The sequence below is a fragment of the Oncorhynchus nerka genome, linkage group LG27, assembly GCF_034236695.1.
Source record: "Oncorhynchus nerka isolate Pitt River linkage group LG27, Oner_Uvic_2.0, whole genome shotgun sequence".
In the NCBI taxonomy this organism is placed as follows: domain Eukaryota; kingdom Metazoa; phylum Chordata; class Actinopteri; order Salmoniformes; family Salmonidae; genus Oncorhynchus; species Oncorhynchus nerka.
Window position 1 is genome coordinate 48822718 of NC_088422.1, and position 24603 is coordinate 48847320.

Sequence of the window (24603 nt, forward strand, 5' to 3'; positions counted from 1 at the left end):
GAAGCTTGCTTTAGGGCTCGGATATTTTCTGTATATCAGGGAGCTAATTTCTTCTGACAAATGTTTTTTGTTTTTAGAGGTGTGACTGCATCTAGGGTATTACACAAGGTTAAATTTAGATCCTTGGTTAAGTGGTTAACAGATTTTTGTACTCCAACGTCCTTTGGTGGGTGGTAGGAGTCTGGAAGGGACCGTTACAGTGTCTTGAATTTAAAAAGTTGGTCCTTGTGGCAAGTGTGTGCAGACGGAATAAATATGTTGTGGAAGAGTCAGCGGATACACAGTGCTGCAATTGTGGTGGAAACCACGTTCCCGAGTTCCAGGAATGCCCTGTATTGGTGAAGGAGGTCGAAGTAGCAAGAATCTGGGCTTTCCACCAAGTCTCCTATACAGAGGCAGGCAAATGGCAGAAGGAGCAAGTGCAAATGAGTAAGAAATGGCAATGGATGCCCCGCAGCCTGCAGAAAGTGTTGTTCATCAGTTGAGGGATCCTGAAGTGCTGAAAGTTTAGAAGGTTTATGTTGTTGTGTTTATTGTGCAGGTGATACATTGTACAAGTAAAACTAGCAAGAAATCGAAGAAACTTGACATAATTGTGAATGCAACAAAAAGGCTTTTGGATCTCCAGGACTTTATGAAACAATGCATTGTTTTCGTTTTTCCCCCTGTGTTTTCTCCGTTAAAGTTCCCCAGTTTTCACCCCACGCAGTAGGTGGCGGCATACACCTCTAAATACTATAGAAGAAGAATCATCACAACAATCACAACAACAACAACAACAACAACACCTCTAAAATCGTGGCGCTCTGCACGAGGACTGACCTCGTAAATGCCTACTTAGACAACACACAACAGGTGCAGTTATAGGGAAAACGGCTATTTAACGTACACGTGATTCAATTAGTACATGTTTTAACCACAACGGTGTGATAAAATCACCCCCCCAAAATATAAATTTAGTTTTGTGAATTTGAGATTTTGGTCAGGCGCGTTGGCGGCCATCTCACATATATTGGGGTCTTAACAGACGTAGGCGCTGTTTTGTTATGTACAGCAATTCAAATCGATTGTTTATCTAACGTTTGTTTACAGTTTTACTAGCTAGCCATCTTATGGCTTCCACTTTACTATCACCGATGGTAGATTATTACAATGATGAAGAAGAACTTGATAGTGTGGACGAGGACGATGATCGAAGCTTCAGGGGAATAGACTCGGAAGAAGGTAACGTTAGCTAAACTAGCTAGGTTCACTGACGCGTTAGTTAGCTTTAGCTGGCTAACGCGTTACACATGTTATATTTACTAAGGAACATTAATTCACGTTAGATTTTTTAAATATATTAACTTTTTAATATTTTTATAAACTCATTCCCATTGAACTGTAAAGGCAGTACGTTTGAGCTGACGATAGCTTGAGCAACGATGTAACGATAGCTACAGTACCGTAGTTAACTAACTAGCTAACCACACATTATGGAATATAGCTTTATTTGTACAATTTTACAAGGCTTTTGATACAGTTGAACATTTTCTTTTTGAGACTTCGATTTTGGAGTTTTGGTCTATTTTCGAAGTGTAGTTAAGACACTGTCCAATAATAGCAACAGCTCTGTTAAATTATCCCAATTGAACTTCACAGAGATTCGACATTAGGCGCGGGATTAAACAAGGATGTCCAGCTTTTATATTTTGGTGTCACACAAGTTATGGCAAAATATCAATATGTATAGTTTTAGGGGTATTCAGATACAAGATAAAGAGAGAATATTCACAATTTGCTGACACCACATTTTTTTAAATAACATATTGAAGTCAGGAAAACTATTGAATGTATTAATGCCTTTTCACGTGTTTATCCCTGAATATGAATAAAATGCGATTTATTTGCGTTGAAAAAATGTGACCTTAAACTCATTATGTAATATCCTTGTAAAAGATGTGATAATATAGCTTCGTATTAAAGTTAGCAACGATCAGAAAGAAAGGGACAACTTAAATGTATCTAATATTGTAGAGAAAATTGTAAAGAGATTTAACTGCTGGTTATTAAGAGAGCTTTCTTTATCTGGACGTGTACTTTTGTCAATCTGAAGGTCTGTCAAGGTTGGTGTTTACCTCCCTTGCCTTGGATGTTCCTCTAACTAAAATTGTTGATACTAAATGATTTTACCTCATATGGTGGACTAAACCTCATTATTTAAGAAAAGCGGTAATATGTAGAACCCAAAGTGAGGGAGGGTTGAATGCTCTGGATTTTAAAACCTATAATATAATCTAAGTTTAAATGGATACAAAACTATTTAAGAAATAAGGATTGCATTTGGAATATAGTCCCAAATGTAATATTCCAACAGATTGGTGGTCTAGAATTCTTGCTCAAATGCAACATTGATGTGGGTTAGATCTCTATTAAGTTTGCTAACTTTCATAAACAAGTACTTCTAACTTGGAACCTCATGTACAAACACAATTTTCCCCCACATAGATATACAATCTGGAATAATAGACATAAGATACAAAAACAAGTCTTTGTTTTTCCATAACTGGTTTGACAACAGCATTATCTGGGTTAAACAATGATTGAATAATGATTGACAACTATATGATTATCCAGAATTCATGAGAACACACAAATCCAGAGGAGTTTCAAATAGTTGTTAGAGCTGTCCCTAAAGGTGCTATTCTTCTTTTATGAGAATATAACAGTACTCCAAGTGCTACTGTTGAGGATTTTGTAGCCTCTGTACGACTAGAATGAATTGACATTTTAAACTATAAATGTAACGTGTATAAAAGAACTGTCAAGATGTTACTATTCCCTCTGCTAGAATATACTAGAATGCAGCCCTAGGACAAGTGAACTTGAACAAAGTCTTGTTGTTGTCTGGGAAATACTGTATCTAAAAAGGTGAAAGAAATATCATACAAACTAATTCAAAGAATCTACATTTACATTTAAGTCATTTAGCAGACGCTCTTATCCAGAGCGATTTACAAATTGGTGCATTCACCTTATGACATCCAGTGGAACAGCCACTTTACAATAGTGCATCTAAATCTTTTAAGGGGGTGAGAGGGATTACTTTATCCTATCCTAGGTATTCCTTAAAGAGGTGGGGTTTCAGGTGTCTCCGGAAGGTGGTGATTGACTCCGCTGTCCTGGCGTCGTGAGGGAGTTTGTTCCACCATTGGGGGGCCAGAGCAGCGAACAGTTTTGACTGGGCTGAGCGGGAACTGTACTTCCTCAGTGGTAGGGAGGCGAGCAGGCCAGAGGTGGATGAACGCAGTGCCCTTGTTTGGGTGTAGGGCCTGATCAGAGCCTGGAGGTACTGAGGTGCCGTTCCCCTCACAGCTCCGTAGGCAAGCACCATGGTCTTGTAGCGGATGCGAGCTTCAACTGGAAGCCAGTGGAGAGAGCGGAGGAGCGGGGTGACGTGAGAGAACTTGGGAAGGTTGAACACCAGACGGGCTGCGGCGTTCTGGATGAGTTGTAGGGGTTTAATGGCACAGGCAGGGAGCCCAGCCAACAGCGAGTTGCAGTAATCCAGACGGGAGATGACAAGTGCCTGGATTAGGACCTGCGCCGCTTCCTGTGTGAGGCAGGGTCGTACTCTGCGGATGTTGTAGAGCATGAACCTACAGGAACGGGCCACCGCCTTGATGTTATTTGAGAACGACAGGGTGTTGTCCAGGATCACGCCAAGGTTCTTCGCGCTCTGGGAGGAGGACACAATGGAGTTGTCAACCGTGATGGCGAGATCATGGAACGGGCAGTCCTTCCCCGGGAGGATCTACCCTGTAAAAACCTTTATTATACAGTTTCAAAATAACTATTGATAATGTGTATTTTGTGGTTGTAGCCCAGAGACTCTTGACCATTTATTTTGGGATTGTTCTGACAAGATTTTGGGTTGAGTTAAAATATTTTATTTTAAAAGAAACTAGCTACTATTAATGTTCATTTGAAAGACTCTTATATTGTTTTAATTTGATCCAAATGATATGGACCCTGATTTAACTTTAATTGGTCATTTGTTTATTTTTCATGGCAGACAATTTATCCATGAAATGAAGTGGGTGGAGAACAAACCCCTCTACACATTTGTCTAAGAAAATTTCAAAATTACATTTAAATTCTATCAGTAAGTGTAAAAACCAAAAAGCAATTGGTATCATAAACCTTTTAGACAAATTGAAAATGTATCACTGTCACATCCTGGCCATTGAGGCTTTTATTCTCGATCATGGTTAGACTAGGGTGGGCATTGTAGTTTCTTTATTTCGATGTTGGTGTGGTTCCCAATCAGAGGCAGCTGTCTATCGTTGTCTCTGATTGGGGATCATATAGGAGTTGTCCTTTTTCGTTTGGGTTTTGTGGGTAGTTATTTTCTGTTGAGTGTCTGCACCTGACAGGACTGTTTCTGTTTTCACTCTTTGTTATTTTGTTTGAGTGTTTTGAGTAATAAATTTATCATGAACACTTACCATGCTGCGCTTTGGTCCGTACCTTCTGACAAGAGACATGACAATCTCGATATGTAACACTGTTAGGTTTATGTTTGTATATTTGTGATTGTATTTGTTTTGTTACTTAATAGAAAAAAAATACAAAACAAAAAAAAGATGACTGGCCAGTTTAATCAACAACAACACAGTAGCTCTTTTCAGTGAGTCGGCTCAGCTCACCAAAAAGAGCCGGCTCTTTTGGCTCCCTAACGGCTCTTTAAAAAAATATACGTTTTGTATTTTTTTCAAGTCAAAACAGTTTGCGATAGTTTGACTATAATTGATGTTAAAACAATTCTTATTAAATGAAATTATATTCTACCTTCAATCTATTTAAAAATGCATTGGTTTATGAAAAAGAATGCTACTAAACATTTGCATTTAAAGTATAACTTTTTTAATGTATATAAACAAAGTGCATAAAAATCTAACCATTCAAAACAAATACAATCTGAACAACATAATAATAGAATATTGCACCATATTAAAGAGGAGTTAATAAATGTGCATAACTGCAGCAACCCACTTAAAACATTAAACTAGTCCCTCTTATCTCTCTTCTTTAGTGCCATGTTATAACCAGCAGCACACAGCAATGCTGACCATATTTTGCTTTTATGAGAGATTTGCATTCAGAAATGCAAGCTGCCTCACTTGAGGGGCTGATGCGGTTTCTTCTCAGTAATTATTTGTCCCGTTTTCGAGAAGACCATCTGCATAGTGGCCACATCTGTTCCCTCTGAGAGTCTCCCTGTCATGACTTTCATAAGTCGTGGGTAGACAGAGGCTTTGTTCTTCCACCAGCTCAGAGGATCTGCAGATCTTTGTAGGATGGGCTCCTCCAAATAGGATCGGACCTCCATTATGGCATCTACTGAGGGATTCCTTCGTGCTGCATCCCCAGTTTCTCTCTCGTCAAACAGCATCCAAACAGCAGACATTTGTGGCACTACTGCTGGTGCTTCTGCTCCATCTGATCCCTCTTCTTCCTGGTGCCTGAGCCTGCTGGGGCTGTCCCTCCCTGCTGCTGAGGTTATTCTTTGAAGAGCCTTATCAATCGCTCTGGCATCACTGAAGGCTAACTTCTTAAACCTGGGGTCAAGTGCAGCGGTTTCTGATAGCACGTGATTATTTTCCATTCTGTGGAACTTTCTGTCCATTGATGAAAATAGGGTGTCCATCAACTCTGTCGCATGTCCTGTGGTTACATTTGCTTCTCTCTAGCGGCTGGCTGTGATTCGCTGCAGACCCTATCACAGGAATATAATTTGAGGCTGTCACATAGCTGAAAAAAGAACAGTAACTTATTAGTTCATGTTTTGTCTACTGATACTACATTCTCATCTACTGCTCATATAGATATATAATACTGGATTAAATAATGATGTAGTAATAATTGCTTACTGTACCTCTCCACAGTGACCTGCTCAAAGGGTTCCTGGACTCTGCACACCTTCCTCCACCACCTCCCATTCCTCTTGGGTCAGAGCATCAACAGGTGCATTGACAATGGCCAGAGTAGAGATGATGGCATCCTTTGATTCAAGAAACCGCTTAAACATGTAAAATGTTGAATTCCACCTTGTAGTGCAGTCTTGTTTAGGCCTCAGCTCAGCTATCCCCATCCGGCGTTGTGTAGATATTAGTTTTTCAGCACCTACTGTGCTCCTTTGTAAGTATTCCACAGCTGCTTTCACTTTGTCCACAGTGGGCTTCATCACCTTCAGAGCATCTCTTACAATCAGGTTGATTGTGTGGGCAAGACATGGATGATGGGTCCATTTGAACATTTATGGCTTTGGTAATGTTAGCTGCATTGTCGCTAACACAACAGACTATCTACTTGCCATTCTCTGGCCACTCAACAGTTCCTCTGCCAAGTTCTCTGAGGTGTCTGTCGCTGAACTCAAAGCAGTCCAGAAGACAGCTAGACATCGAAAAATCTTAATTGAAGTGACATGTAACCAACATGTAAGAACTGGTTACCCTTGATGTCCAGCAGTCAGGCAAACTGCAGTAGCTTTTTGGACTCTTTCCCGCACTGAAGCCTGTGTGCTCTCTTACAGTTGTGGAATACGTGATTTTGAAAGGGTTTCCTGCTTAGAAATGATAGCAATAGTCTAAATCCAATGTACACAATTCCAAAACCTCGGTCCTCCACGATCGAAAATGGTTGGAAATCGGTGGCAATCATTTTAGCCAATGCAATATCAATTTGGCCTTGTTTTGCTACAGACAGACTTTGGCATAAACCGGTCCATAGAAGACTGTGTTGCTGTGGGTTGCGGAGTATGAGTGGATACATCTCCACGTGTGGAGGTGCTGGCTCCAACACTATCACTAGCAGGCTCGCTAGTTTCTCGAATCTTCGCTAAAGCTAGCTTCACAGTTCGCATATGCCGGTGTAGGTTGTGCGTAGAACTGGCTTTATATGAGATTTTGTTTTGGCAAATTCTACACCGTGCTCTAACATTGTCTACATTATTAAAATGCATCCAAATGCTACTGTGCTTCCGACTAATTTTCCAGCTGTTGTTTTCACAGCTGTCCTTCCTCTCTCTCCTCTGCTGCTAAGTGTGTGACTGAGTGAGTTGGCTCGGCCCTCCCTCACGCATATTTGGTCATTGGTTCAGACTGTGTCTGATTTGACAGGGACAGGTGAGGCTGTTAGTCTGAGCTGAGGGTCAGAACGAATGTCTGTGCGCTTGAGCATTTAGGCTTATTATTCGTTTATTTTGAATTAGTTAATTCTATTAATTAAAATATTTTGATTATTCATATCTTCATTAGTTTATATTTGTATAAATAGATTCGGCTCTTCTGATATGCGAGACGGCTCCCAACGTTCACCTACCAGAGCCGGCTCTAGATCCGACTCGTTCGCGAACGACCCATCACTACACCACAGGCTTATGATTCGTGGTGGATCTGGCACCACGAGTGAACCAGAATCAGGCAGGGTTTACAGGAGACGTTGAATATGGCGATTTTCATTTTAAACGCCATATTCTGGTTCACACGAGGAGTGATGTTAGTAGCAAGCTGGCAAGAAAGCTACCTGTCACGGGGAGGAGTTGATGTATTTTTCAACTTTCATGGTTTGCATCCAAGCCTGTTTGTAAAGTCTTCTAACGAGTTAACGTTACAGCAAACCGTGTTCTGGTCTGGTGGTGGACAGATTACTAAAGTTAACGTAGAAAGCGTTCATCTTGTTACCCCCATGCACTGGAGTCTCGATTCTGCCATCTGGCTCATTTAATGTTCAAAATATTAGTCGTAAAGTTAGGAACAAGTCAGGGCAGGCAGTAATTCTCAGCAACGTTAGAACATTGACATGTGACAAGAAAATGGCTTTACCGCCTATGATTTAATTGATTGGCCTGTTCTGACACATTCTTGGTGTGAAATATATGAAACGTGTTTTATGTTTGTAATTATCCTTGCATGTCGATGAAGGTGGTTGGATAGTTTGATTTTGAGGTCCGGCCAAGCTCATTTAAATTTTCAGCAATGACGCTAGCCAACAATGTTAACTGACTTTGATGGATAGTTGTTTTATCAAAGGTAAGGTCATCCATGTTTAAACTGTCTAGCTAGCGTAATTTTTGTCGACTAGTAGATATCTAGCTAACGTTCAAGTACAATCCGCTGACAAGTAACCGGCAAAACCTTTGCGCTGGCAAGCTCAGCTTGTTAGTTGACTAACGAGCTAGTCAGGGTGGCTAGGTAGGTAATGTCACGCAACGTTCTGCAAAACACGGGTCAAGCTCACGAGATTGAATCTAAGAAACTCGCTTAATTAGCTAGCTAACCAAGTCTTCTGAGTGAGTCGTTGCTAAGCTAGTTAACGTTAGCTTGCCACATCACACCGCACGCCTGGAACTTGGCTCCATCAGCTACGCATAGCAACTGTGCTAGCAAGTCAACATGCGGCAAACGTTCGGCGCGCAAGGTAAACAGTTCGCCATTGAGAATTAGTTGGATGGTCAAATGAGAAACAACTAATTACTTGATTCGGTAGCTTTCTGCCGTGGTACATTTCTTTCTGCGACGTTTCAGCGAGAAGTTGTTGACACAAACGAGCCAGGTTGTTCGCGGAATGTCTAGCGTGCTAGTTTACCACTTTGCTTGTGACCGTAGTAGCCTGCTAAGTCAGTTAGGTTGCGAACTACCTAGTTTATCTTATGACATAAACTAACTTAGCTACTACCCAAGCTATATTTGAATGTATCAGTGGGGGGGGAACCTGTGCCCTTTTATCAGCCTCCGCACCTCGTTTTTCTGTGTTTTGGTGTGCGTTTATGTAAGTTTAAACAAATGGCTGGTATCCGAGTCATGGGTGACGCAAATAATGTTAACTTTACTGTGTGCATATGTTTTTATTAGTCTAACGTTACTACGATTTCCGGTCTCTTTATGGAGGACCGCATGTCCTAAAAGTATTCATATCATTGATTTGGGAATGTGATTGACCAACGTGTTCCGAAAATGTATTGGCATGCCATATGATATTGCCTAATTTGGTACCTTAGGTTTAAGGTTATAGCTAGTATACTTTAATAACTGACATCAGGCTTTTTTGCCCTTTTTCAGACACTGAAGACGCCAGTGAAACTGACCTAGCGAAACACAACGAGGATGACTATGTGGAAATTAAAGAACAGTGAGTTTTCCCCAAAATGCATGGTTACGCTAGATCACATATGTCACACAACGAGGATGACTATGTGGAAATTAAAGAACAGTGAGTTTTCCCCAAAATGCATGGTTACGCTAGATATATTAATCAGGGCTCTCCAACCCTGTTCCTGGTTGTCAATTTTCATCCGCTAGACAGAGGAGTTTTTGGCTTTACGTCCTATGCATCCTTCACAAGATCCAACTCTAATGTAGCACTTGACTCTAATAATTCGCTTGTTGATAAGCTGAATCAGGTTAGTTACAACTGGGGTAGGAGCGAAAACCTACAGGAGGGTAGCTGTACAGGAACAGGGTTGGAGAGCCCTGGAATAGATGACAACATGGACCAAATGGGATGTTCAAAATGTAGCCCGATCGTGAAGGACTAAATGTACAGATACAGTAGTTGGTTGTGATAATCATGTTTGTTTTGTTGCAGGATGTACAAAGACAAGTTGGTCTCATTGAAAAGGCAGTTGACGCAACTCCAAGAAGGTAATGTCACTGTTTCTAATTATCCTCACTGCAGTTATTTTATTGTTTTTGAAATTTAACTAGGCAAGTCCGGGGCGGCAGGGTAGCCTAGTGGTTAGAGCGTTGGACTAGTAACCGGAAGGTTGCGAGTTCAAACCCTTGAGCTGACAAGGTACAAATCTGTCGTTCTGCCCCTGAACAGGCAGTTAATCCACTGTTCCTAGGCCGTCATTGAAAATAAGAATGTGTTCTTAACTGACTTGCCTGGTTAAATAAAGGTAAAAAAATGTTTTTAAAAGAACGAACAAGTTCTTATTTACAATGACGCCCTACCCCCGTCCCATAGAGCGGCACACAATCACGTCCGGTTGTGATATTGAACCAGGGTCTGTAGTGACGCCTCTACCACTGAGATACAGTGCCTTAGACCGCTACCTCTCTCGGGAGCCCTTTAATTTATGAATTCAACCTACTCCGTGGCCTTGTGGTTAGTGTCCGCCCTGAGATTGGGAGTTTGGGTCCTAGCTGAGTCATAACCAAGACTGTAAAAATGGGACCCGATGCATCTCGGAGATTGGCGGTAAATCCCTGTGATAGACTAGTATCCTGTCCATGGGGTATATTTGTACATCAAGCTGCCTCACGCTACAGAAATAGGCTCCTGCTTCTATGAGCTGTTCTGTCTCGCGCAAGCTAAGGCATGTGCAAGGCTACTTTATTTAGGAATTTGGCCTATCCTATACTCTGTTATTACAGTGAGGATGATTAATAATCTATTTGATAAGTAATATCATAAATCCCTCAACATGCTGAAGTAGTAGCTTAGCAGACCTTTATCATTTGACACAACTGTTACGATGACACTTCAGAGGTAGTGTTGTTCCTTGTAAAAATTGGTTGAACGTTGGACGTTACATGCTGTTTTCTCATCTCTGCAGGAACACTTCAGGAGTACCAGAAGAGAATGAAGAAGCTGGACCAGCAATATAAAGAGAGACTTCGCAATGCTGGTAAGATCACTGTGCACTGTTTTTGAACTAGATGGGTGTTGTAGTAGTTTTCCACGTGTAGAGTCCATATTCTTTATAATTTGATCTTGAAACTCACCCAAGGATGTGCAGGTTTTGTGACAAGTCAATGTGACATACAGGGAGTAACTGATGTTTCAGTTAACATGAGCGTTACCGTTGTGTTGTCTGTTTCCTACAGATCTCTTCCTCCAACTCGAGGTCAGACATGTTTGATATTATTACTTGACATTGTAATTCCATTGAATAATTAGCCTGCCATGATGTCCTTTTGACCCTGGGCCTCTCCTCCTCTCTTTTTCTGTCTATCACAGACAGAACAGGTGGAAAGGAACCACATCAAAGAGAAAAAAGCGGCGGTGAAGGAGTTTGACGATAAGAAGGTTGAGCTGAAGGAAAATTTAATTTCTGAGCTGGAGGAGAAGAAGAAGATGATAGAGAATGAGAAATTAACAATGGAGTTGACCGGCGGTAAGGCGAATCACTGAAAAAGATAAGAGAAATCTTCCCCCCTCATGTGGGGATTAAAAAAGAATGAGAGAAAGAGAAAAAATTGAGGAAAGAAGACTATGTAGGCTAATTTATTTCTGTTAATGCAGTGGAAGTGTTTTAGAGATGAGAGGGAGAGCTTTTAAGCCAATCTCAGATCTCACAGCCTTGGTATTAACATGGGTGCCAGTTAAAATGGCCTAGTCTTAGGTGCATTGTGTTCTCTTACTCAAAATGTGCATATTTCATGCTAATCACTCAGCTGATGATCTTGTTACTGTGCAGTAATGTTATTAAAACCTGTAAGGTCATGTAACTTTACGTAATGAAAATACTTTACATATATTATAGTTATCAATATACTGATATACATTTAATCTGTTTGAGTTATTTCTTTGTGTCAGCTGCAGTGAGCTCATGGTTTGTTTCCTTTTAGATTCTATGGAGGTGAAACCCATCATGACCCGGAAGTTGAGGAGGAGACCCAACGATCCAGTCCCCATTCCAGACAAACGAAGGAAACCTGCACCTGATATCCTTTACAACTGTCTGCTTGTTTATATAAGGTTTGACCCGAGCTATGCGCTGTGCAGAATCCATCTGTCTCCAATAACAATCTTGTCTTTAGTTACAGTACATTTCCCATTTCTAATTTGCACTGTTGTTATAACAGATGTTATTTACAGAAATATTATTTGGAGTATCTGGGTACAAATTATGATATGAGTTGTCCTTAACTAGGCACACCTCAGTTAAACTATTTGCTAACAGACGAACAGATAATGGAAGATCTGCGAACACTGAACAAGCAGCTGAAGTCCCCCAAGCATCCAGGTTTTTACTACTCTTATGATTGTTTCAGTTAGTCTGAAGACCTATTCAGCTAAAATGAGAAAGTACATCAAGTTATTAAAGGATTTTAGTTCAGATAAAAACCTGCCCAGGCCGTGTTAGTAAGTTAACTATTTACATTGAAATTAATAGATAGATTTGTGTTCTCATGCCATGTTTTCTCCCCCAGTGTCTCCGTCTTCTCCAGACCATATGCCCACCACTCCAGTAGAGGCCCCTTCACAGCGCTATGAAGCCCGCATCGAAGAAGGAAAGCTCTACTATGACAAGAGATGGTACATACAGTGCATTCGGAAAGTATTCAGACTCCTTGACTTTTGCCACATTTTGTTATAGCCTTATATTAAAATGGCTTAAATGTTTCCCCCCCCCCCAATCTACACACAATACTCCATAATGACAAAGCAAAAACCGATCTCTCCGGAGATGTTCGATCGGGTTTAAGTTTGCGCTCTGGTTCGGCCACTCAAGGACATTCAGAGACTTGTCCAGAAGCCACTCCTGTGTTGTCTTGGCTGTGTGCTTAGGGTTGTTGTCCTTTTGAAAGGTGAACCTTCGCCGCCGGACTGAGGTCCTGAGCGCTCTGGAGCAGGTTTTCATCTCCCTGCTCCGTTCATCTATCCCTTGATCCTGACTAGTCTCCCAGTCCCTGCTGCTGAAAAACATCACCACAGCATGATGCTGTCACCACCATTTTTCACCGTAGGGATGGTGCCAGGTGACGCTTGGCATTAAGGCCAAAGAGTTAAGTCTTGGTTTCATCAGACCAGACAATCTTGTTTCTCATGGTCTGCGAGGCCTTTAGGTGACTTTTGGCAAACTAAGCGGCTGTCATTTGCCTTTTACTGAGGAGTGGCTTCCATCTAGCCACTCTACCATGAAGGCCAGATTAGTGGAGTGCTGCGGAGATGTTGTCCTTCTGGAAGGTTCTCCCATCTCCACAGAGAGTGACTCTGGAGCTCTGTCAGTGACCATCGTGTTCTCGGTCACGTCCCTGACCAAGGACGTTTTCCTCCGATTGCTCAGTTTGGTTGGGCTGCCAGCTCTAGCAAGAGCCTTGGTGGTCCCAAATGTCTTCCATTTAGGAATGATGCAGGCCACGGTGTTCTTGAGGACCTTCATTGCCGCAGAAATGTTTTGATACCCTTCCCCAGATCTGTGCCTTGACACAATCCTGTCTCGGCACTCTAAGTACAATTCCTTCAACCTCATGGCTTGGTCTTTGCTCTGACATGCACTGTCAACTGGGACAATATGTAGACCGGTATGTGTATTTCCAAATCATGTCCAATCACTTGAATTTACCACAGGTGGACTCCAATTAAAGTTGTAGAAACATCTCAAAGATAATCAATGGAAACAGGATGCATCTGAGCTCAATTTTGAGTCTCATGGCAAAGGGTCTGAATAGTGAAGGTATTTTAAAAAATAAATTTAAAAATTGTGTATATATATATATATTTAATACATTTGCTGAAATACACTGCTCAAAAAAATAAAGGGAACACTAAAATAACACATCCTAGATCTGAATGAATGATATATTCCTATTAAATACTTTTTTCTTTACATAGTTGAATGTGCTGACAACAATATCACACAAAAATTAACAATGGAAATCAAATTTATCAAACCATGGAGGTCTGGATTTGGAGTCACACTCAAAATTAAAGTGGAAAACCACACTACAGGCTGATCCAACTTTGATATAATTTCCTTAAAACAAGTCAAAATGAGACTCAGTAGTGTGTGTGGCCTCCACGTGCCTGTACGACCTCCCTACAACGCCTGGGCATGCTCCTGATGAGGTGGTGGATGGTCTCCTGAGGGGTCTCCTCCCAGACCTGGACTAAAGCATCCGCCAACTCCTGGACAGTCTGTGGTGCAACGTGGCGTTGGTGGATAGAGCGAGACATGACGTCCCCAGATGTGCTCAATTGGATTCAGGTCTGGGGAACGGCCGGGCCAGTCCATAGCATCAATGCCTTCCTCTTGCAGGAACTACTGACACACTCCAGCCACATGAGGTCTAGCATTGTCTTGCATTAGGAGGAACCCAAGGCCAACCGCACCAGCATATGGTCTCACAAGGGGTCGGAGGATCTCATCTCGGTACCTAATGGCAGTCAGGCTACCGCTGGCGAGCACATGGAGGGCTGTGCGTCCCCCCAAAGAAATGCCACCTCACACCATGACTGACCCACTGCCAAACCGGTCATGATGGAGGATGTTGCAGGCAGCAGAACGTTCTCCACGGCGTCTCCAGACTCTGTCACGTGTGCTCAGTGTGAACCTGCTTACATCTGTGAAGAGCACAGGGCGCTAGTGGCGAATTTGCCAAACGTCCTGCACGGTGTTGGGCTGTAAGCACAGCCCCCACCTGTGGACGTCGGGCCCTCATATCACCCTCATGGAGTGGGTGTCTGTTTCTGACCGTTTGAGCAGACACATGCACATTTGTGGCCTGCTGGAGGTAATTTTACAGGGCTCTGGCAGTGTTCCTCCTGCTCCTCCTCGCACAAAGGCGGAGGTAGCGGTCCTGCTGCTGGGTTGTTGCCCTCCTACGGCCTCCTCCACGTCTCCTGATGTACTGGCCTGTCTCCTGGTAGCCCCTCCAGACACAGCAAACCTTCTTGCCACAGCTCGCATTGATGTGCCATCCTGGATGAGCTGCACTACCTGAACCACGTGTGTGGGTTGTAGACTCCGTCACATGCTACCACTAGAGTGAAAGCACCGCCAGCATTCAAAAGTGACCAAAACATCAGCCAGGAAGCATAGGAACTGAGAAGTGGTCTGTGGTCACCACCTGCAGAACCACTCCTTTATTGGGCAGTCTTGCTAATTGCCTATAATTTGTCTATTCCATTTGCACAACAGCATGTGAAATGTATTGTCAATCAGTGTTGCTTCCTAAGTGGACAGTTTGATTTCACAGTAGTGTGATTGACTTGGAGTTACATTGTGTTGTTTAAGTGTTCCCTTTATTTTTTTGAGCAGTGTATAATAAAACATGTTTTATGGGGTGTTGTGTGTAGATTGAGGCAATTAAATGTCTTCAATCAATTTTAGAATAAGGCTGTAACATCAACATTTGGGAAATTTGAAGTGCTCAGAATATTTTCTGAATGCACGGTACATACATGCTTTAAAACTTCGATTAATAGCCCAGTAGTTTCTTTACTTTTTTTCAATCACTGAACACACCAGCGGTTATTGGAGACGGGCTTCTATTTTAGCCACACATCTATTTCCTTAATGCACACAGCTTTTGCTTAATACATTTTTGAAAACTCAATACTACCACACTGTTTGTGACAGTGATTTGTAATGACAAATCCATCAAAAGTCAGACTTGGCTGCCAATCATGCACCCCTGATTTTCGAGCTTCAGCACCATTCTCACGCCGCGTGCCTTAAATCCCATGTAATTGCAGTGAAATGTGTTTTTTATTTTTAAATAAGTAAGTCTGTTAAGAACATTCTTATTTACAATAACTTCCTAGGAACAGTGGGTTAACTGCCTTGTTCAGGGGCAGAATGACAGATTTTTACCTTGTCAGCTCGGGGATTCGATCCAGCAACCTTTCGGTTACTGGTCCAACAATCTATCCACTAGGCTACCTGCCGCCCCTTTTTAAAAGGGACCGGTGGCTATCCGAGGCTGCTTTTAATTTAAGTTTATTGTAATTGCATGCGACGCTTGTTCAATCACAATGGCCTTTGTTTATCTTCACTTTAATTTGTTTTATTACACTTTTTTTTAAACGCAGAAGAAAAAGGGGATTTTCATTTAGGTTGATAAAGTCAAACTTAGGTCCACTGTGGTCCTTCTTATTGACACATTTTTTTTTTTAATTCCCAAAAATGGGGCAAAACATGTGACTTACTAAACTGGTTTATTATTATAGAATATTGAGTTTTTAATCCATGATGCAGTTGACTTATTAGCCACTAGATGGCCACACACCCGTATAAATACTATACAACAGGAATTGTAGCCTTTACTGGCTGTATTTCTGGCATATCTGCAAAGGTTTTAGTGAATTTACCTACAAAATACTATCTGCCCTCTGCTCAGTAGAGAAAGGTTATCTGCTACCATGGATTTACATTCCACTATAATGGAGCAAGAACATGGCATTGGCCATTCTGACAGAAAGGACTGAATGTAGCTTTACTTGGATAATCCGTCCTCTCAGGCCCTTTGGGTAGAGAGGAAGAGTCTAGCGCTCTCTGCATAGGACATCAAACGTCAATGAATAATTCCTTTTGAAGAGTGGAAATTTGAAATGTGTTCCTTTTCCATGACTTTCATGTAGCCTCTAAATTTTGAAATGAGGGAGGGCTCAGGTGATGGACCACTAAGTAGTGCTTGCTGCTATCAGTCTCACTCTGTTGTTAACCGTGAAACTATATGGCTTTGGTGAGGATACTGGATATACCACGTCCATGGGGAAATATACTATCTACATCTCCTTTCAAAGTGATTACTGTCTGTTTAGTCTGTTCTACCTGCTTCTGCTCTTACCTCAGGATGACTCTCCCCAGACAGATATATGATAATCCAAGATTACCTGGCTGGCTGTCATACAGGACAAGCAGATTATGTTAGATAACCTTTAAAATTACATTAAATAGATAGTGTGTGTGCAGTACCAGTCAAAAGTTTGGACACAACTACTCATTCCAGGGTTTCTTTATTTTTTATTATTTTCTACATTGTAGAATAATAGTGACGACATCAAAACTATGAAATAACACATGGAATAAAGTAGTAACCAAGAAAGTGTTAAACAAATCAAAATATATTTGAGATTCTTCAAAGTAGCTACCGTTTGCCTTGACGGCTTTGCAACACACTTGGAATTCTCAACCAACTTCATGATAGTCGCCTAGAATGCATTTCATTCAACAGGTGTGCCTCAAGTTAATTTGTGGAATTTGTTTACTTAGTGTGTTTGAGCCAATCAATTGTGTTGTGACAGCCCTGTTTGGTAAAATACCAAGTCCATATTTGGGCAAGAACAGTTTAAATAAGCAAAATGAAATGACAGTCCATTACTTTAAGCATGGTCAGTCAATCTGGAAGATTTCAACTTTTTAAAGTTTCTTCAAGTGTAGTCGCAAAAACCAAGCGTTATGATAAACTGGCTCTCGTGAGGACCACCACAGGAAAGGAAGACCCAGCGTTAACTCGTCTTGTTCATTAGTTACCAGCCTCAGAAATTGCAGCTCAAATAAGTGTCAGAGTTCAATTAACAGACACAACTCAACATCAACTGTTCAATGGAGACTGCATAAATCAAGCCTTCGTGGTTGAGTTGCTGCAAAGAAACCACTACTAAAGGTCACCAATAAGAAGAGACTTGCTTGGGCCAAGAAACACGAGCAATGGACGTTAGACTGATGGAAAGCTGTCCTTTGGTCTGAGTCCAAATTTGACTTTTTTTGGTTCCAACTACTGTGTCATTGTGAGAAGCAGAGTAGGTGAACGGATGATCTCCACATGTGTGGTTCCCACCGTGAAGAATGGCGGCGGTCTGATGGTGCTTTGCTGGTGACACTGTCTGTGATTTATTTAACCAGCATGGCTACCACAGCATTCTGTAGCTATACGCCATCCCATCTGGTTTGTGCTTAGTCCCACTATCATTTGTTTTTCAACAGGACAATGACCCAACACACCTCCAGGCTGTGTAAGGAATATTTGACCAAGGAGTGATGGAGGGCAGCATCAGATGACGTGGCCTCCACAATCACCCGACCTCAACCCAATTGAGATGGGTAGGACCGCAGAGTGGTGGAAAAGCAGCCAACAAGCTCTCAGCATATGTGGGTACTCCTTCAAGACTGTTGGAAAAGCATTCCAGGTGAAGCTGATTGTGAGAATGCCAAGAATGTGCAAAGCTGTCATCAAGGCAAAGGGTGGCTACTTTGAAGAATATTAAACAAATCAAAATATATTTTATATTTAACACTTTTCTGGTTACTACATGATTCCATATGTTTTGATGACATCACTACTATTCTATAATATAGAAAATAGTAATAATAAAGGAAAAACCCTTGAATGAGTAGGTGTCCAAACGTTTGTCTGGTACTGTATGACATTCTTACCTGAATGGACTGATCCCTGCTCTTACCCCCTCACTTAATGTCAGTCGATTAAACATTAGAGGAACTACATTTAAATATTTTGCCTTTTTAATTTAAATGTCCGTTTTTTTAAGGACACTGCTTAGAAATGGCTACTGACTACAAGGTAATATAATGATCATACTTTCATTTCCAGCATGAGAAGTGTTTAATTGCTACTGTTTTTTTTTTTTGGCTCATGTAGTTTTGTTCTTGTCTTGACCCTGTCAGGTACCATAAGGGCCAAGCCATCTACCTGGAGTCAAAGGAGAATACCAAGATCAGCTGTGTCATCAGCTCTGTGGGAACAAACGAGGTGGGTGTCAGACCCTTATAGCACAAATATCTTAGACCAGGCTACCGGCTGTCTTTAGTCCTTGCATACTACACCGAACAAAAAATATAAACGCAACATTTAAAGTGTTAGTCCCATGTTTTATGAGATGAAATAAAAGATCTCAGAAATGTTCCATACTCACTAAAAGCTTATTTCTCTCAAATTTTGTTTACATCTCTGTTGGTGAGCATTTCTCCTTTTCCAAGATAATCCATCCACATGACAGGTGTGGCATATCAATAAGCTGATTAAACAGCACAATCATTACAGATGCACCTTTTGCTGGGGACAATGAAAAGCCCCTCTTAAAATGTCACTGAACACAATGCCACAGATGTCTCAAGTTTTGAGGTTATGTGCTATTGTCATGCTGACTTCAGGAATGTCCACCAGTTGTTGCCAGATAATGTAATGTTCATTTCTCTACCATAAGCTGCCTCCAATGTCATTTTAGAAAGTTTGGTAGTATGTCCAACCAGCCTCACAACCGTAGACCATGTGTAACCACATTAGCCCAGGACCTCCACATTAGGCTTTCATCACCTGCGGGATCGTCTGAGACCAGCCATCCGGACAGTTGATAGAACTGTGGGCTTACAAAACCAAATAATTTCTGCACGAACCGTCTCAGTGAAGCTCATCTGCGTATTCGTCGTCCTCACCAGGGTCTTGACCTAAAAGACTTCAGTGGGCAAATGCTCACCTTCGATGGCTACTTCGATGGCTGGAGAAGTGTGCTCTTCACAATGAATCCCGGTTCAACTGTACCGGGCAGGTGGCAGACCGCTTGTATGGCGTTGTGTGGGTGAGAGGTTTCCTGATGTCAACAACGTGAACAGTGTGCCCATGGTTATGGTATGTCCAGGCATAAGCTACAGACAATGAACAGAATAGCATTTTATCAATGGCAATTTTAATGCACAGAGATACTGTGACGAGATCCTGAGGCCCATGTCGTGCCATTCATCCTCCGCCATCACCTCATGTTTCAGCATAAAATGTAAGGCCCGATGTCATAAGCGTCTGTACACAATTCCTGGAAGCTGAAAATGTCCCAGTGCTTCCATGGCCTGTATACATGTCACCCATGTTTGGGATGCTCTGGATCGATGTATGACAGCGTGTTCCAGTTACCGCCAATATCCAGCAACTAAGCACAGCCATTGAAGAGGAGCGGGACAACATTCCACAGGCCTCGATCAACAGCCTGATCAACTCTATTTGAAGTAGATGTTACATGAGGCAAGAGTTGGTCACACCAGATTCTGACTGGTTTTTGGATCCATGGCCCTACATTTTTAAGGTATCTGTGACCCACATGCATATCTGTATTCCCAGTCATGAAATCCATAGGTCAGGGCGTAATTGATAGAAATGGACAGATTTTTCCTCATGAACTGTAACACAGTATAATCTTTGAAATTGTTGCATTTTCATTTTTGTTCAGTGTAGTTCAAGACTGCACAAACTGATCTGGTGCCAGGCTACACAGCTACAGTTATGCGTTTTAGCCGTATGTCTTCTACAGTTTTGGAATCTTAGACTGCATGACTTAAAATGCTGTGGAATGTTAGGAATTGTGTGACATTTAGATTTTTGCTTCTTTTTCATCCACTGAACTTGTGATTTTCCCCTATAGATGCTCTTTCTTATTGCATGGAGAGCTAATGAGTAATTTGTTCTGTTTCCCCCTCACAGATCTGGGTGAGGAAGACCAGTGACAGCACAAAGATGAGGATCTACCTGGGACAACTGCAGAGAGGAGCGTTTGTCATCCGACGGCGGTCGGCGGCATAGAACACATGCCCCTTCCTTCTGTTTCTCCATCCATCTCTATAGCATCTCCCTCATTCTATCTCTTTTTGTAAGTAAAGTATGTGACTTCCCTCATGTTGATCCCCCGCCCTACTGTGTGCCTGAGGAAGTTTCCTCAATGACTTCCTGAAGTTTCAACTAGGGATGCACCGATATAACATTTTTGCCCAATATTGATATTTTCCTTGCCAAATAAAACGATACCCGATATTTAACATTTTTGCGGCCTTTTAAGCATTCTAGTACAGTTAAATAGTTAACACGCAAACGGGCGCAGCGGTCTAAGGCACTATCTCAGTGCAAGAGGTGTCACTACAGTCCCTGGTTCAAATCCAGGCTGTATCACATCTGGCCATGATTGGGAGTCCCATAGGGCCCAGTGTCTTCTGGGTTTGGCCGGGGTAGGGCGTCATTGTAAATAAGAATTTGTTCTTAACCGACTAAAAGTTACACACACCAAAATAAAGCAAAGCAGTGCGACAAAAGCATTTACACATAAATGTACAGTCAATAACAACAGTAGAAAATCAATGTACAGTGTGTGCATATGTAGAAGAGTCAGGTGAGGCGGTAAGGCAATAAATAAGCCATAGAGGTGAAATATTTAGCATTAACACTGGAGTGATAGATGTGCAGATTATGAATGTGCAAGTAGAGATACTGGGGTTCAAGAGGGTAAGTAATAATATGGGGATGCTGTAGTTGGGTGTGCACATGTACAGTGATCGGTAAGCTGCTCTGACAGCTCATGCTTAAAGTTAGAGAGGGAGATATAAGGCTTCAGTCATTTTTTGTTGTTACAATTTGTTCCTGTCATTGGTAGCAGTGAACTGGAAGGAAAGGTGGCCAAAGGAAGTGTTGGCTTTGGGGATGACCAGTGCAATATACCTGCTGGAGCATGTGCTACGGGTGGGTGTTGCTATGGTGACCAGTGAGCTGAGGTAAGGTGGGGCTTTACCTAGCAAAGACTTATAGATGACCTGGAGCCAGTGGGTTTGGTGATGAATATGTAGCGAGGACCAGCCAATGAGCATACAAGTCGCAGTGGTGGGTGGTGACGAAACGGATGGCACTATGATCGACTATCTAGTTTGCTGAGTAGTGTTGGAGGCTATTTTGTAAATGACAGCGCCGAAGTCAAGGATCGGTATTATAGTTTTACAGGGGTATGTTTGGCGACATGAGTGAAGGCGGCTTTGTTGCGAAATAGGAAGCCGAATCTAGATTTAATTTTGGATTGAAGATACTTAATGTGAGTCTGGAAGGAGAGTTCACACTAACCAGACGCTTAGGTATTTGTAGTTGTCAACATATTCTAAGTCAGAACCGTCCAGAATAGTGAATCTAGTCGGGCGGGAGGGTGCGGCCAGAAATTGTTTAAAGAGCATGCACTTAGTTTTACTAGCATTTAAAAGCAGTTGGAAGCCACGGAAGAATGGTGTAAAGCGTTGAAGCTCTGTTGGAGTTTTGTTAGCACAACGTCTAAAGAAGGGTTGGATGTATACAGAATGGTGTATAGCTGGATCAGAGAATCACCAGCAAGAAGAGTGATAACGTTGATATATACAGAGAAAAGAGTCGCCCCGAGAATTGAACCCTGTGGCACCCCCATAGACTGCCAGAGGTCCGGACAACAGGCCCTCCGATTTGACACACTGAACTCTATCTGAGAAGTAGTTGGTGAACCAGGCGAGGCAGTCATTTGAGAAGCCAATGCAATTGGCTCTGCCGATACGAATGCGGTGATTGACAGAGTCGAAAGCCTTGGCCAGGTTGATGAAGACGGCTGCACAGTACTGTCTTTTATCGGTGGAGGTTATATCGTTTAAGACCTTCAGCGTGGTTGAGGTGCTTGGGCAAGTTGCTGCAGGGAGTGCTGAGATGTTGGCCGGGGTAGGGGTAGCCAGTTGGAAAGCATGGCCAGCTGTAGAAAAGTGCTTATTGAATTTCTCGATTATCTTAGATTTATCGACTGTGACAGTGTTTCCTATCCTCAGTGCAGTGGGCAGCTGGGAGCAGGTGCTCTTATTCTCCATACACTTTAGTGTCCCAAAACTCTTTGGAATTAGTGCTACAGGATGCAAATTTCTGTTTTGAAAAAGCTATCCTTAGCTTTCCTAACTGACTGAGTATATTGGTTCCTGACCTGATTATTCAGCGCTAATGCAGAACGCCACAGGATGTTTTTGTACTGGTCAAGGGCAGTGAAGTCTGAAGTGAACCAAGAGCTATGTCTGTTCTTAGTTCTACATTTTTTGGGAATGGGGCATGCTTATTTAAGATGGTGAGGAAAGCACCTTTGAAGAGCAACCAGGCATCCTCTAATGACAGGATGAGGTCAATATCCTTCCAGGATACCCGGGCCAAGTCGATTAGAAAGGCATGCTCGCAGAAGTGTTTAAGGGAGTGTTTGACAGTGTTGAGGGGTGGTCGTTTGACAGCGGACCCATTACGCACGCAGGCAATGAGGCAGTGATCGCTGATATCCTGGTTGAAGACAGCAAATGTCTATGTAAATGTTTAGAGGGCGAGTTGGTCAGGATGGTATCTAAGAGGGTGCCCATGGTTACGGATTTAGGGTTGTACCTGGTAGGTTCCTTGATAATTTGTGTGAGATTGAGGGCAACTATCTCAGATTGTAGGACAGCCGGGGTGTTAAAGCATGTCCCAGTTTAGGTCACCTAACAGTAAGAATTCTGAAGATAGATGGGGGTGATCAATTCACATATGGTTTCCAGGGCACAGCTCGGGGCTGAAGGGGTCTATAACGAGCGGCAACGGTGAGACTTGTTTCTGGAACGGTGGATTTTTATAAGTAGAAGCTCAATTTGTTTGGGCACAGACCTGGATAGTATGACAGACCTCTGCAGGCTATCTCTGCAGTAGATTGCAACTCTGCCCCCTTTGGCAGTTCTAACTTGTCGGAAAATGTTATAGTTAGGGGTGGAAATTTCAGGATTCTTTGGTGGCCTTCCTAAGCCAGGATTCAAACACGGCTAGGACATCCGGGTTGGCGGAGTGTGCTGAAGTAGTGGGTTTTTTTTTTAGGGAGGAGGCTTCTAATGTTAACATGCATGAAACCAAGGCTTTTATGGTTACATAAGTCAAAAAATGAGAGCGCCTGGGGGAATGGGAGTGATGCTGGGGGCTGTAGAGCCTGGGTTTACCTCTACATCAACAGAGGAGGATTAGGGTAAGCGTACGGCTAAAGGCAATAAGAACTGGTCGTCTAGTGCGTTTGGGAACAGAGAGTAAAAGGAGCAGATTTCTGAGCACGGAAGAATAGATTGTACAGACAAGGGTATGGTAGGATGTAAGTACAGTGGAGGTAAACCTAGGCGTTGAGTGAGAATGAGAGAGGTTTTGTCTCTAGAGGCACCATTTAAGACAGGTGAGGTCACCGCATGTGTTGGGAGTGGAACAAAATGACTAGATGAGGCATTTTGAGCTGGGCTGGAGGCTCTACAGTGAAATAAGACAATCACTAACCAAAACGGCAGTAGACAATGCATATTGACATTAGGGAGAGTCATGTGTAGCTGAGTGATCATAGGGTCCAGTGAGTAGTTAGGCTGGAGACATGGCGATTCAGACAGCTAGCAGGCCGGGGCAAGCAGATGGGACTGTGGGGGACATCAACGGAAGAGCCTGTAGAAACCCCCTCGGACGCTGTCGTCGGCACATCAGTCGTGATGGATCGGCGGTGCTCCGTGTCGGCAGTAAAGTGGTCCAGGCCAATTGGCAAAAGAGGTATTGAAGCCCAGGAATTGGCTGATGGATCTCTTCAGCTAGCCGGGAGATGGTCCTAGCTCCAGGCTAACTGGTGCTTGCTTCGAGAAGGAGGCTGTCCCGAAGAGGCTGGCTTATGTCTAAGCTAACTGACTACTAACTAGTTAGCTGGCTAGCTACTGATTGGGGTTCCAGTTCTAAAGTATAAAAAAATTCAGATCCATACCACATTGGGTGAAGCGGTTTGCAGGAGAGTATGTTCAGTCTAGATGGAAATTGAGATAATAAAAAATATATATATATATATATAACTAAATTTGCCCGGTACAAAACAAAAACAGAAGTCCGAGTGCTACGCGATCTTGGAACAGATGTTTAGTTGTTGGAAGTGTGCGCTTAGTATTTTTCTGCTTTTCTGTGTAGTGTTGTTTTTCGTGGCGTCATTACGTCATCTTCCTACATTATATAGGTATACACGTCAGCTTTGAAATCGGTTTTGCACATCGTCGTTAAACTAGACATAGGGCCAATGCCGATGTTGGCATTTTTAGTT

At 42.4% G+C, this 24603-nt stretch overlaps 1 protein-coding gene across 8 annotated transcripts; it reads left to right on the forward strand.

Annotated features, from left to right (window-relative positions):
- The first annotated feature begins 1009 nt into the window (after positions 1–1009).
- Positions 1010–20536, forward strand: LOC115111921 (sin3 histone deacetylase corepressor complex component SDS3). 8 transcript variants are annotated; one of them, XM_065011727.1, is made up of 12 exons: positions 1179–1224; positions 5928–6006; positions 9102–9171; positions 9628–9683; positions 10601–10672; positions 10872–10891; positions 11005–11161; positions 11616–11711; positions 11927–12013; positions 12201–12306; positions 18401–18485; positions 20205–20536. In XM_065011727.1, exons 4-12 carry the CDS (start codon positions 9629–9631, stop codon positions 20301–20303), a joined length of 777 nt encoding a protein of 258 aa, XP_064867799.1. In that variant the 5' UTR covers positions 1179–1224; positions 5928–6006; positions 9102–9171; position 9628; the 3' UTR covers positions 20304–20536. The 8 variants fall into 8 exon arrangements, 6 of the variants coding, with proteins under 6 accessions (XP_064867798.1, XP_064867795.1, XP_064867799.1 ...); XR_010461530.1 differs by lacking the exons at positions 5928–6006; positions 20205–20536 and adding an exon at positions 17702–18296 and having other exon boundaries at positions 1010–1224; XR_010461531.1 differs by lacking the exons at positions 5928–6006; positions 20205–20536 and adding an exon at positions 17702–17866 and having other exon boundaries at positions 1010–1224.
- Positions 20537–24603: the final 4067 nt, after the last annotated feature.